General features: G+C 37.8%; 2 protein-coding genes across 4 annotated transcripts in view; one reads left to right on the top strand and one right to left on the bottom strand.

The window, feature by feature from the left end:
* Positions 1–11,753, bottom strand: part of LOC117983532 (uncharacterized) — a 42,854-nt gene extending 31,101 nt beyond the window's left edge. For all 3 annotated transcript variants that reach the window (XM_069499627.1, XM_069499628.1, XM_069499629.1), the window contains exons 1-6: positions 11,541–11,753; positions 11,153–11,251; positions 10,233–10,353; positions 9,070–9,184; positions 8,231–8,325; positions 7,601–7,730 (exon numbers count right to left, since the gene is read on the bottom strand). In XM_069499627.1, the coding sequence (XP_069355728.1) occupies positions 7,601–7,730; positions 8,231–8,325; positions 9,070–9,184; positions 10,233–10,353; positions 11,153–11,251; positions 11,541–11,637 (657 nt within the window). In that variant the 5' untranslated portion in view covers positions 11,638–11,753. The remainder of the gene's footprint in view (positions 1–7,600; positions 7,731–8,230; positions 8,326–9,069; positions 9,185–10,232; positions 10,354–11,152; positions 11,252–11,540) is intronic.
* Positions 11,754–12,382: 629 nt separating this feature from the next.
* strat (RAB interacting factor STRAT) lies at positions 12,383–12,901 on the top strand. The gene is made up of 2 exons (XM_034970105.2): positions 12,383–12,526; positions 12,665–12,901. Exons 1-2 carry the CDS (start codon positions 12,383–12,385, stop codon positions 12,899–12,901), a joined length of 381 nt encoding a protein of 126 aa, XP_034825996.1.
* The last annotated feature ends 1,367 nt before the right edge of the window (positions 12,902–14,268 follow it).

The following is a 14,268-nucleotide window of genomic DNA, read 5'->3' as shown; positions in this document are numbered from 1 at the left end:
CAGATGACTCCAAATATATTTCTTTGACAAATCTTTGTTGTGGTTATTAAATTTAGCTATTAACACATGCAGTAGGTACAATCGCGAAGAAAATACTTTAATAAAATGCCTAAAAACGTAGGGCGTGCCTCTAGCACATGAGTAGATAAGGTGGCCACACTGCATAGGCGATAAGCCAACGAATCGCAGCTACGTCGCGTAAAGACCGGCCGCACTCGTAATTATGTACACCGACATGTTCTATACCTACAAATAACTTGATCAGTCGAGCGACAAATCCAAACTAATTTATTTCCATCGCAGGAAGTCTTGTCGCAACTCGTCGCACATGTAATGGCACTCTGTTGCTACATTTGAGCGTGCCAATGTGGCCACGATGATGCATTGCTGCTTGATTATGGATCGCACCTAGTCGCCGTTCGTGTCAAATGTCGCTGATCGCCGAAACAATTTATTACACTCAGGTTAGCTGTATTACATTTGAAAAAGTCGCAAGTTATAATCAAATAAATTTCACATGCCGCTGGGGCGGCAGTGCGGCCATCACCGTTGTCTGTGAAAGTTTGTTTCTGCGTTGTCGCCGTCGCATCGCCATCGCCGGTGTGTGCGGCATCGGTCTAACTTTTTACTTACTTTTTTTTCAATGGAAACAGCTCAACAGTTGGCATTTTTTTACTTTTTTTTAAACCTTAGGTAACCTACTCCAATTATTGACCCAATGTAAACACTACTTAGATGAGTAGGTAGGTAGTAGGTACCTACAGATATTTTTTACTCATTTAGGTAAGTAAGTAAGTAGGTGTGTCTTGTTATTATTGAAAAATCTTTCAAGATCATGAAGATTTTTGTATCTCATGAAAAATTATGTCTGTGATATTATGTTCTTCTTCTTGATTAAGCGATTTAATTGTAAGGTCAATTCTCCAGTAGCAAGTTGTATCTTCAGAAATCAGCTTATTAACTTGTTTCCTTTACCTATATGGTAGTATTTAAAACCATACCAATCAATGATAAGAAGTCGGTAAAAAATAGAAGCAGTTTTCTTTGCGATTATCCTTTTGTCTAAGGTCATTATTACATCAACTTAACCCTGACCCAAGGTGGTCACCTCTAATAAAATTTTGATGTTTTATCCTAAAAGCCGATTAGTTAGTTTCACTATAATGATACCACCCATTTAATCATACGATTTTTAGCTGAAAGAAAAGAGTTTGGTTGAAAGTTGAGACTTTTTGATTGTCAATTTGTAAAATAAAGATGGAATGTTGATAATTAATGACGTAAACTTAAAACTAAAGCTACGTTCTAAACGCGCCCTGGTCTGAGAAGAGCTCACAACAAACTCAGCCGGGTATTCTTTTTGGTTTTTACCATTTTACAACTTATTATTTTATTGTCTATCCTACTAGTATTATTTTTAATGCAACGTGTGTCCGTCTGCTAGGTTTACATAGCCCATAAGTTTTTAAGCGTTTTGACGAAAGGTAGGTACGAAGATAGCTAGCTTGAATCCCGGGAAAGGACGTAAACTACATACTTTAATCCCACGTAATACTAGTCAAAGAGTTACAACGGAATTTTAAAATCCGTAAATCCACGTGGACGAAGTAGCGACTTGCAGGAATCATATTTTATATGGGTATTTGCCCTACTTGGTACAATAGCTTGCATCCTGACGGAGAGATAATCTTACTTTTTATACCGGAAAATCAAAGAGTTCCCGCGAGATGTTTAAAAACCTAAGTAGGTAAGTACCTAAGTAAGTTATTAAATCCACGCGGACAAAGTTGCGGGCATCATCTAGTACCTACTTATATCATAAAGGAATTAAACTCACGAACAATAAAACCGGGTCGTGTATAAAAATAAAATAAATAAAAACCTTTGTGAGTGACACGGAATCTTAGGTCGCAAATTTATTAGGTACCTCTTAGGCACCTACCTATTTAGGTAGACTATACAAATTTTGTAAGTTCCAACATCTTGTTTGTTAAACTGATAAAGTGGCCTCTGGGCAGTTAGGTTTAAACTTTAAAGCAACATCAGACTAATTCAATATTAATACCACATTTATTTTGAAATCAAAGTGACAAGTCGATTTAGGTCTTAGAGATTGATGTACCTATCAGCTGCTACCTAACATTACAAAATGACCTAAGATTATTTAGCTCATTGTTAACCATAGTATTTCACAAGTAAATGTAGGTTTAGATCTTTATACCTAAGCTCTATGACTAAATATATCTAATAAGCAGGTAATAGGTAATTTTAGAGAACCCACAGTTAACAGGAAAGTAATAAGTAATAACTAAATAAAATGAAATAAAAATATGAAAATATAGCTACCTACCTCACTTGCTATGGACGTCAGCAGTGAAATATAAAATTCAAGCAATATTAACCGAAAGTAGAGACTGATGATGGACATTCTAACGAATTTTCCTACTCTAGAGCGAGTTGGTAATCATTAGGAGCTATAAATTATTCAGTAGATAGGTACCTACCTAAGTATATCATTTACATGTTTAAAGTTGTTACCTATCTACCTATATAGGTACGAAATTAGAAATGCGTAAGATATTTTTCTACCTACTTCCTTAAAAAGTTGATAAAAATTTCAAATTCACCCGTTCTTGAGTTAGGCGAACTTCTGAGAATCGTCAATTTCCAAAAAACGTTGTTTCCTCCGATCACAATTGCCGTTATACGATAATAGCACAGTTTAAGGAATTCAAGGCTGTGTCACAGCCGCGGCGCGTGCGCGAACTGACTCCCTTGAAAAAGGACCCCGGATGGGTTCGAAACTAGTCGGGCTAATGTCGACTAGACACGTGAGTACAGCCGGGATAGATATTATTTATAATTAGTATGGATGGAAATCACTCACGATAGTTTAAACGCTAAAATACATATTCTGATTTCTGTGTACTGAACCCACTATAAGACCGTTCGCTCGTAGGTACCTACTTGAGTGGATTTTCTTGTAATCGTGTAAAAAGTAAATTGTGCAGCAAAAATAATTAACGAATTTTAAAATTATGTATAAGACTTATGTAATGTGATATAGGTAGACGTGGGTACTACGTCTAATGCGTACATAGGTCGACAGGTCGAGATGGTTATCAGGGTATGACTTATGAGGTGAGGGGACGACCCGAACACCGCGCTGTCCCGCGCCGGGTTAGCACGGGGGCATCCCCATTCCCCACCCCGACTGCCATCTCAACTTGTAGTAAGTAGCACATTCTATTTACACTAGCTATAGTGCAGGGAGGGAGGGTGCTGGATTCAGGTGGCGCAGGACCGTTTCGTGTGGAAGTCCCTACAAGAGACCTATGTCCAGCAGTGGACGTCTATCGCTTGATGATGATGATGATAGTGCGTTTTGAGAAAGGACTCGCCGTATTATTTTCTGAGTCAACTGTCATGACAAAAATACCGGTTTACCGTACTAAATCATAGTAGGTAAGGTAAGTAGGTAGGTACCTAGATATTTAGCTAAAAGACAAAATTCAAGCATTTTCAGAAATAAGTAGGTAGGTAAATACATAGATCGGTACTTAGATATCCGTAATCCAAATCTGTACAAAACATAAAAGCACGTAAAAGTTCAAAGCTAGGTGGGTAGGTACCTATACCTACCTACTATCTACGAAGAAAGTCCATAATTTCCATACTAAATTGGTCACGTCGTCTGACCTCACGGCACATGGAGATGCTATGTAATCTGTGGAGATGAAGAATCAATGAGCAATAAGTAAGTATTGATTCACTTACCTACCCATAAGTATCGGCTTAACTAGTATGAATCAAACGGTTTCTAAAGTCCTACCCACCAAGTTTATAATATTAAGTTCTTACCTAATTTCGTATTATACATATTACTAGCTTATGCTCGCGACTTCGTCCGCGTGGACTACACAAATTTCAAACCAATATTTCCACACCTTAGGGGTTGAAATTTCATAATTCCTTTCTTAGCGAATGCCTACGTCATAATAGCCTATCTGCATGCCAAATTTCAGCCCGATCCGTCCAGTAGTTTGAGCTGTGTGTTGATAGATCAGTCAGTCAGTCACCTTTTCCTTTTCCTATTATTCGCCCCGAACTAAGACCTTGCAGTATCCCATACTTCCAGATAGTTTTTAGGGTTGCGTACCTTAAACGGAAAAACGGAACCCTTGTAAACTTTCATTTATTTATTTATTTGTATTTATAAGATTGTGTACTTTGTTGTCTGTCATGAAACCTATACGGTACTTCCCGTTGACCTAGAATCATGAAATTTGGTAGGTAGGTAGGCCTTAAAACTCCGAAAACCGTGAATTTGTGGTCATTAGAATCACAAAAAATAGGTTCAAAATAAGACACCAGCTGATAATGTACGTCATTATATTCATAAAACTTAAATAAAATCACATTTCATAGTACTCGTAAACGCATGGGAGCAATTATTATTTACTAGCTGATGTCCGCGACTTAGTCTACGTGGAATTAGGTTTTTAAAAATCCCGTGGGAACTCTTTTATTTTCCGGGATAAAAAGTAGCCTATGTCACTCTGCAGGTCTTTATCTATACCCATGCAAAAAATCACGTCAATCCGTTGCACCGTTGCGACGTGATTGAAGGACAAACCAACTAACCAACAAACAAACACACTTTCGCATTTATAATAAGGGTACTGATTTACTAGCATACATAATTATGTAAACAGTGAACAAGACTAACCTATCACTATTATTAAATTAGCGTTTAGGTAATATTAACTTTTACTATCACAAAATATAGATATATTTTAAAAGAGACTACACATCACTGCTTCAATACAAAAAGGACACAAATCTAAAAAAAAGTAAAATCGTTTTTATTTCAAAAATGCGACTATAGGTCATAATATATAAATGCCGCATTTAGTTTATTTTTTATTTGATAAATAAGAGTTTACAAAAGGACCACTAGACATAAAACATATAATATAATATTATATACTACTATTTACTAGTAGTATCTATAGCCGTAGCCCGCCTACGCCGCCGGTTTTGCAATTACTTACAGTAGCCGGCAGAAAATATTGTACATCAACCTTTAGAACGAGGTTTCTCCTTCGTAAAGCTTTGCCTCTGTCACTCATACCTAACGTTTTGTCGGTCTCAACGACAGAGACAACGCTCTACGAATCCGCTTTCTAAAGGTCGATGTACAATATTTTCTGCCGCGTACTGTATGTAAAACGCGGCAGGCCGCTAGTTTTCGTTCAGTATAATCTCTTTTAGATTTTAAAAATACATACACACTTAATTAATGTCAAATTAATTAATTATTAACTGTCAAACAGTGGTAAATAAATTACCACGTTTTAATATTTTACAACTAAGTATTTAAAACCAAACCCCTTATTTCGACGTAGACTACCGATATAATATTTGAATTATACAAAGAGAGAAATAGCATAACAAAAAAATATATAGGATCGAAGGCTCTAAAAATATTTATTATTTATTACTTTGAATCGTTGTTTATTTTCAACTTTGTTGGTATTATATACAATTTGAAATACCTACATAATTATAATAAATAAAAAATACAAATTAAGATATAAACATAGCTAATTTTTTTATATAATAATATTACCACAGTTTAACGAAATACTACCAGTTGTTCGACGCCTTTGAAGTCGAGCGATGCCGCCGCTCGTGTAGGTATATACGTGTTCCTATGCAAATATGCAAGGGTTGTCACAAAATTGGGATTAAAATCGCGGGGAAATCGGTGAAATTTTAGACCCTTGTTCTGTTTAGAATTCGTGTAGCATCCGTAGACAGAACAGTAATGCACCAATTTATGATAGAACTTACTAAACAACACTTAAAATATTTAAAACCACGCTCACGTAAACTCTCGTCCATCAATCACGCCAGACTACGCGAATCTGCGTGCAGCGGGCCGCGCCGCCTGCGCTCCGCAACCCACCCCACCGTTGCTCTGTACAAGTACATTCGTAATTGGACTGTATATTATTTCAAGGCTGTAATGTTACTATTATTAACTAGATAATGCACGCAACTTTCTCCGCTTGGATTTAGGTATTTTGTTACAACCCAATGGGATCTCTTCGATGAAGTGCCTCCAGGATGCAAGCTATCTCTGTATCAAACATCAAACTCGTGCCGTGAAAAGCTATCAAACAGACACACTTTCGCATAAATTTATGGATATTAAACATACTCTAACTTCTCAACAATACTTCTAAAGTACATATTTTGTCGACATGTTATAGGCCAAATCCGAAATGCCGGCACATCACGATTGGCCTAGACAATCCTTAGAAATGCCAACAATGCTTAGTCTATAGCCAAGTTTTGGCACCTGCCTTGCAAGTTTTCATACATAAATCAGGATTGCCTAGTCCAAAACCAAATTGATAAAATTGAATTTTTAGTTTAGACTAAGAATTTAGGTACTCCATGGATGGGCTGCCAAACTCGGCAGCAACCGAAGATTTGGCTTTAGAAAGAGTGCCCTCGGCATTTTTAAGGATTGTCTAGGACCTAGGCCAATTTAGTGAAGTGCCTAAATTTCCACTTTGAACAGAGGGGTTAAATACCCATAAAGAAAAAAGTTGTTTAAGATTGAAATCTCGTAATGTATAATGCTTGCACAGTAACAGCCTATTCCCACTTGTCGTCTGTAGGGGCCCGGTTTTTAATCCGATGTTCCAGTGGCAGAACATTTTGGCACAAAATTGGTTTCAGGCAAAACTTGTGAATAGCTTGATATCAAATGTTCTGCCACTGTGTTATGTATACAATATGGATAGCAAAGAGTATTAAAGTTTGTGTTTAGAGTAGGTACTTACTTCTTACTTTGTTGTATGAATAAAGTTAATGTAAGTAGGTAGGTTGCAAAAGTGTATGACAATCTCAGTTCATGTTGACACTACCTAGTCAATACATTTTCTAATGTACTCAAGTGTTTAATTTACTAATACAAACATAATACACTGGAACATCCGATTAAGCTCCCGGTCCCACGACAAGTGGGAACGAGCTGTAACATAACACAGCCAACAATCATGATCAACACATTATAAGACCTTTTTTAGTACATTAATTGTATGTTTTTCTATGCATTCTACAGTGACTTCACTGGCCATGTCCCATGTTATCATGCACGCGTATTACTTATACAATTTGAGAAAATCTAACTCTTTTCCTCTTCTTTTCGTTTCACTTCAGCGGTTTGATCGGGCCTGCGGCCTAAAAGGTCTCTTTTAACGCAGCATTTATCACTCTGAAAATTAAATAATCAGCTTGTTATACTATTAACATTTGCATGCTGAAGTAAATATCGCCTCCAAGACCGTCTCGTCACCCGCGCTAACCCGGTGCGGGCGAGCGCGGGTGACGTGCGGGTGTGCGGGGCGTCCCCCGCCTCATAACCCGATTGCTATTTCAACCTGTCGCAGACTATAAGCGCGAGCGAGAAATCCGATAATAATGGTTTATGACTCAGTTCGCGCGTTTGTAATGGCTCAACAAAAGCAATCAAACTAATAAAAAGCGTTAAAAAAAACTAAACTGAAAACTAACATACACTCACGGAATCGTCGTCGCTCGAGTCGCCGGTGTCGCTGGAGCTGTCCGTGTCGTAGTGGCCCAGGCCGGGCAGCACGCCCACACACTGCATCGCGCCCAGGGTCTCGCCGGCTACCGGGGACGCTTTCTGCCCACTGTTCATAACATTCAAACATATTATTATACAAGTCAAAACTAAAACCTTTTTCTGTCGCTTGGTATATTATAATTTTATATATATTATATATATTGTAGTATATTTATATTTATGAATTTTCAAAATTTTCTCTTTCATTTGATACCCCACTGGATTAGATTATTATATTTTTTGAGACCCCTATATATATATATATATAGGGGTCTCAAAAAATATTTTTTGAGACCCCTACTTTTTTTAGTGCAACATCCCCCATATTAATTTTGTTCATTTAAAATGTTGCCTATGTGACCAGGACTCTAATAACAAATCGATTTACACCTCGTTCATCAAAATCGGCTCAGTAGTTTACAGTGAACACAGAACACACATAAAAACAAACCTTCATAGACCGCTAAAATCATAACCTTCCCTCCTTCTGGCTTTGCCATAGTCGGGTAAAAACTCCACAGGCAAAGCTCATACAACGTAATTTTAAGTAGAAAAATCAATTTTCACCTATTAACAATGCCATTTTTGGGAGGCGATAGACTCTTCTCCTTTTCTTGCTTCTCTCCTTCCATTTCACTTGCTTTCCTCTTCCGCACAACTACCTGCAAATAAATATTCCCAACGTTAATCTATAGTCTATATTCCTCTCTCGCGCTCCCGTAGATGATTTTACAGTAGACTATTACAATCGCACGTGCTGGCGATAAAGTGAAATTGTTTAGAGCAAAATAAGCTTTCGGACTACGGTTGCGGGGCGTCAACGACGAAGATCTGCAGGAACCGTCGGGAGATAATATGGAGCCACCTCCACCATCTACACTTCAGGGTATGCACTTATGCTGTGGTTAAGAGGTGGTTGGCTGAGTCTATGAACACTTTAATTACTTACCTAAAAAAGTGTTCAGTGTGTTTTTCAGGCTCCTAAACATGGGAGTTTAGTGTCCGTTCACACAGACCGGCTCTGACAGAATCGGACGGTGCTCTTCTTTTCACACAGACCTCCGGCGCGCGTACGGTTGGAACTGGCCAGAGCGACCGAGCTTTGTTTCACATAGACCGGCTGGAAGAACACTGTACTGAAAGAGTACGCAAACGGAGCTGTTCGGCTGCGCGAGACCGGAAGAGCGCGTCATCAGAAATCATACGTAGCCGGTCGGCTCCTTTCATTTTTTCACACTAACCGCGTAAGGTTTACTCTCCGGCATGCTCAATAACAAAAGAGGTGAGAACTATCCAACACTCTATTTTAATCGCTATCAAAATCTGCTCTCCGGTCCAAGCCGGTCTGTGTGAACGGACACTTAGCTGACATATATTTCTAATTTTATAAGGAGTGTTAAACTCACCCCTTGCAGTTTATTCTTCTGTGGCTGAGCTGTAGTTGGTGCGGTACGCGCAGGTGCTAGCTGTGCTCGCAGTCGAATCAACTCTTCACTCTCTGCCAAGGTTGACACTCTTTCTCTGTATGGACATTAAATTATTATTGTAAATAAACAAAACACTAGTCTATAACATGAACAGTACTAGTCTGTGGTCTATCCAACATTGTTTATTAACCTGTCGGAAAACCTGCATCAATCATTGTTACAATCACAACTGTTGTTATTGGCTGGAATTTATGGCATTCTTGTTATAACAACGCATTGTAGCCAATAATGAGCGAGCATTAGTCAATCCCTCTGATTGTAGCTGTCATTTTACCGCAATTGAGCACGAGATGATTACAATTGTCACACTGTAGTTGTGCCCCAGGGGCTCATACACAAGGGTTTTCAACAGTCACAGTGACAGGGGTCAACTGAGTTTGAAGTTTAGTACAGAGATAGCTTGCGTCCCAGGGCCATATGGGCATAGGCTACTATTTGTCTTGGAAAATCAAGAGTTCCCACAGAAATTTAAAGGAACTTAAAGCCATACAGACATAATCATCTAGATTCGAGAAGACTATAACTAACAATTAAAGTTGAATTTTCAAATTTAATATTGTAGTGTAGCTACAAAACATGGCTACAGTACGCGGCCGAAGGTAATGTACATCAACCTTTAGGAGATAGCAAATTTGTAGAGCACTGTCCATAGACAGTGCTCTACAAAGGCAATGTATTCATTGATTTGCTGTGGTAGCCTAGTGGTTAGGACGTCCGCCTTCCAATCAGAGGTCGGGGGTTCGATCCCGGGCACGCACCCCTAACTTTTCGGAGTTATGTGCGTTTTAAAGTAATTAAAATATCACTTGCTTTAACGGTGCAGGAAAACATCGTGAAGAAACCTGCATGCCTGAAAGTTCTCCATAGTGTTCTCAAAGGTGTGTGAAGTCTGCCAATCCGCACTTGGCCAGCGTGGTAGACTATGGCCAAAACCCTTCTCACTCTGATAGGAGACCCGTGCGTGCTCTGTAGTGAGCCGGTGATGGGTTAATCATGATGATGATGGTTCATTGATTTTGGGACTTTGGTAGGTATGCCTCTGCAAGATGAAAATACTCATAGAATGCCTAAGGATGCTTCACCTGAATTCTTGCATTTCTTTCTTTTCTTCAATGCTGATCTGCTGAGCTACCTCAGCCTTGGTACGCTCAACTAGATCCAGGAAACCAACCTCATCATCATCCAGACCTCTGATCATGTTCTCTAAAAATGAAAAGATACATTTTAAGTGCCCTATAAATGGTCAAACATGTTTGTCGAATATTACATGTTAGTCAAATTATTTGATTGTCTGCGGTTGTGTTTGATGTCTTTGTCAAACAAACTTCATGTTTGTCAAACAAACTACGTGTTTGACAAATTTGATTGACAATGTGTTTGACCATTTACGGGGCACTTTAGCCTGAAATAAATGTGATGTGTGACAGTAACGGTGGTTACGTGCTCATCCTATCCGAGTCGGGTTAGGGATTTAACTGTTGGCTTTGGCCGTAGGTCATGGCGATAACCCATTCTCAGTATCGGCTTTGGTCAGAAATCACTTAAGCTTCGGTCAGACACCAATAGTAATTTTTGTTTTTGGTTTACAGTAAGACAGTTTTTATGACTATGGAATCCTACCTTATGCATATTCTAACAGTCACTTTACCAGTTTTTATTCTTTTATCATTACTAGCTTTTGCTCGTGACTTCGTCCGCGTGGACTACACAAATTTCGAACCCCTATTTCACCCCCTTAGGGGTTGAATTTTCAAAAATCCTTTCTTAGCCGATGCCTACGTCATAATAGCAATCTGCATGCCAAATATCAGCCTGATCCGTCCAGTAGTTTGAGCTGTGCATTGATAGATCAGTCAGTCAGTCAGTCATAGATCTATCAACGCACAGTCTCCTGTCTTTTTATATATTTAGATTAAAGATTAATATCTCTTACATCTTTGGGGCTAAAACTCTCTTCATGTAAATATATACAGTTAAACAGTTAATAACAGTTTCTGCTCACTGAGTTTATGTGCCTCCTCATATTCTGCATCTTTCTTCAACCTCTGCTCTTCAAGACGCTGGAAAAGTGGTCGCGTGTCGTAAGATTCTTCTGGAGCCTCTGTTAAGAAAAATTAGGTATATCAATTGTGCTGTAATGTTACGAGGTGTCAAACTCAGCCTTTTACCATTTGAATAGGGTTACACATTATACAAAGGCATAGTGTGTGCAATCCGAAGTAAAAGCCATATTGTTGAAGCACTTGCATCGGTGTACAAGCCCACCGCAGGACTCAGGCAGGAGTTAGGAAAGAGACATGCAAAAGCACAAACATTTTTAGGTCAACCCGCGCATATTATAATGCAGAAAAACATTCAGGTTGAGTGAGTACTGTATCAAATAGGACAACCTTTTGGCTGATCCTCGGTTCGCACTTTTTCCCATTCTTCTTGACGCCGGCGTCTCGCCTCCATTATCTCAGATTCTGATATAAAACCTGAACTCATTGTGTTGCGTTATTTTGTTAATATAACTTTAATGATTTATTGTATTAAAACAAATTCGGCATTCGCAACCACACTTCTCAAAGCTTCTCAAAATTATCCACAGATCACCCAGTGAAATTATCTCAGCCACAGCAGTTATTATTTTTTAACTTGTTTTACGGCTCTGGAACGTAGTAGTCATGTAGTAGTGTAGTACCAAATAATTTGTATGTACTCCTACGTAGTACACTCAAATTCCTCAAGTTACAGTAGGTAGTCTACAAGTTTCGTAAACAAGTTTCGGCAACAAGTTCTGCAACAAGTTTCAACAACAAGTTGCCGATGCTTGCTGTTTGTTGTTTGCTACAAGCGTGAAGGTCTGAAGGATCACGATTCAAGTCCTTTAGGAGTTGTTTGGCAAATTCTTGCCAGTGTCGGGCAGTAACCATTTTTGAAATAGTCACACAGGGTTGTATCTGTCAGTGTCACCCCCAAAGAGTACCTACCTATATAATCACTACGGAGTAAATGTGTTCTGTGATCACTACGTTTGTCACCCCGTGCCCCCAAGTCCCAACCCAACCCCATTTGAATATTGCAACAACTGTGCATTATTATTATGCATGCAAAATTCATTAAATTCCTTTTACTTTTTCCAAGTATTGTTAACAAATTGTAAATATTTAATTCATTAGCAGAGACTAATACATAATCAACGTTATAAATAACCCTCTGTAGTCATTCAACTTTATTAAATAGCTAGGTCATGTCTGAAGTCGAAAATACGGCCAATGGTGATTCACTAAGCGATTTAATTGATGAGGATGGCTTTAATAAGTTAGTAGTTAAATGCAAATATTGTGGCTCTAAAATATTGGACAAAAAATCGGGAAAATACATCGCTCAAGAGGTAATTTCAAAACCTATTGGTGCTTAGATGCTTATAGTTTAACTTAGGTAGTTTGGCACTTTCGTTTCGTAGGGGCTTAGATTTGTTGCATTCAAAACATTTTGATAAATTATTTGAATACTTACTGTGTAATTTCAGAAAGAGCTGCCTCTCATGCAACAGGACACAAGAAACGAGGGGGAAATACAGAGTGAAAAAGTTAACCAATTCTATCATGTGGAGAATATGTTCACTTTCGAGAACATAGGATTTACACACACAGTAGATTGTTACAAATATCTAAGTTGTGCAGATTGTGATGCTGGGCCCGTCGGATATTATGATATGAACACTAAACACAGTTATGTAGCGTTATGTAGAATAGAGAATGCTTAGAATTATAAAGTAATTGTTGTAAAGGTGCTTTTGAAGTAATCACTAATCAGTATAATTTTTATTGACTGACACTTTATTAGTGTTTAATAGGACCATACACAAGTCTGCCAGCCTGTTCATATGTAATGGTTTTCTAGCTCATAGAATTCCAGGTCTGATTTGGTGTAGAATATTAGCCCAAAAGTTGAAATAAAAATTCAATTCAATTATTTTTAGGTGAGAGTCCTAGGCCCCTAACTTGCAAAACTATTGACATTAATGTGTCTACCAATACATAAAAGACATACTCATTTAAAGATTCATAATAGAGACAAAAATATGTGCTGCCTAGCCTATAAGGCCTTTCCTACCACCTTCATTCCTGCTTTCACTTTTTATGAGTTGGTTCCAGATTCCAAAATTCAGTTATGAAGCTTTGCTTATGGCTGAAATTAATAATAATAATCAATGCTATTAGTAATCTATCTAACTATAATATAAAAGAAAAAGGTGATTGACTGACTGATCTATCAATGCACGCACAGCTTAAACTACTGGACGGATCAGGCTGAAATTTGGCAAGATAGCTATTATGACTTAGGCATCCGCTAAATAAGAATTTTTGAAAATTCAACCCTAAGGGGGTGAAATAGAGGTTTGAAATTTGTGTAGTCTAGGCGGACGAAGTCGCGAGCATAAGCTAGTCTGTCGATATGTTACTTAGCAACCTGTTATATTTATCCAAAATTGTATGGTCTTTTTTGACAAATACCAATATTGTAATCTACAGATTACAGATAGATTGATTATTAATTTTGCCCATTACAGAATTCATTTCTAGAAGACTGATTCTGATAATTTAGATTGAAATTAAATTAATCTGACTTGCTCTGTAACCCTAGCACCACACTTTGTCAGCTACAAGTGTTATCACTTCTTATTAACTAAAGAGTGTAAGTTTTCAAGTTGAACTAACCCAATGAGGTGATAGAAGTACCTATGTAATAATTGCAATGTGACAATCTCAAGTTTGCTAGGGAGCTAAGAACATTATTAAGATTAAATCAAATCATTAATAAATGCAAGTGGTAAATCAGTTTCACCTGTACATATTATGTAATATGTATGTCCATTCCTATGTCCGAAAAAGAAAAAGATGCAGTGCAAACTGCAGTTGGGATTTTTTTAAACTTTTTAAATGATTATTTATTATAAGTACTTATAGATTTTGAGTGTCTGGACTCTGCTGGAAGTACCTATTATAGTAGTATAGTATAAACAACATCTTTAATAAGTATATATTCAATTGCAATTTGCTACATGTAATATTCTATAATGTTGTATTGCTTGAGCTCATTTACATATCATTCCAATGTAGTAATAATTTT

Source organism: Maniola hyperantus, chromosome 7 (assembly GCF_902806685.2).
Source record: "Maniola hyperantus chromosome 7, iAphHyp1.2, whole genome shotgun sequence".
In the NCBI taxonomy this organism is placed as follows: domain Eukaryota; kingdom Metazoa; phylum Arthropoda; class Insecta; order Lepidoptera; family Nymphalidae; genus Maniola; species Maniola hyperantus.
Note: the sequence above shows the minus strand (reverse complement) of the source record. Positions and strands in the feature narration are given on the sequence as shown.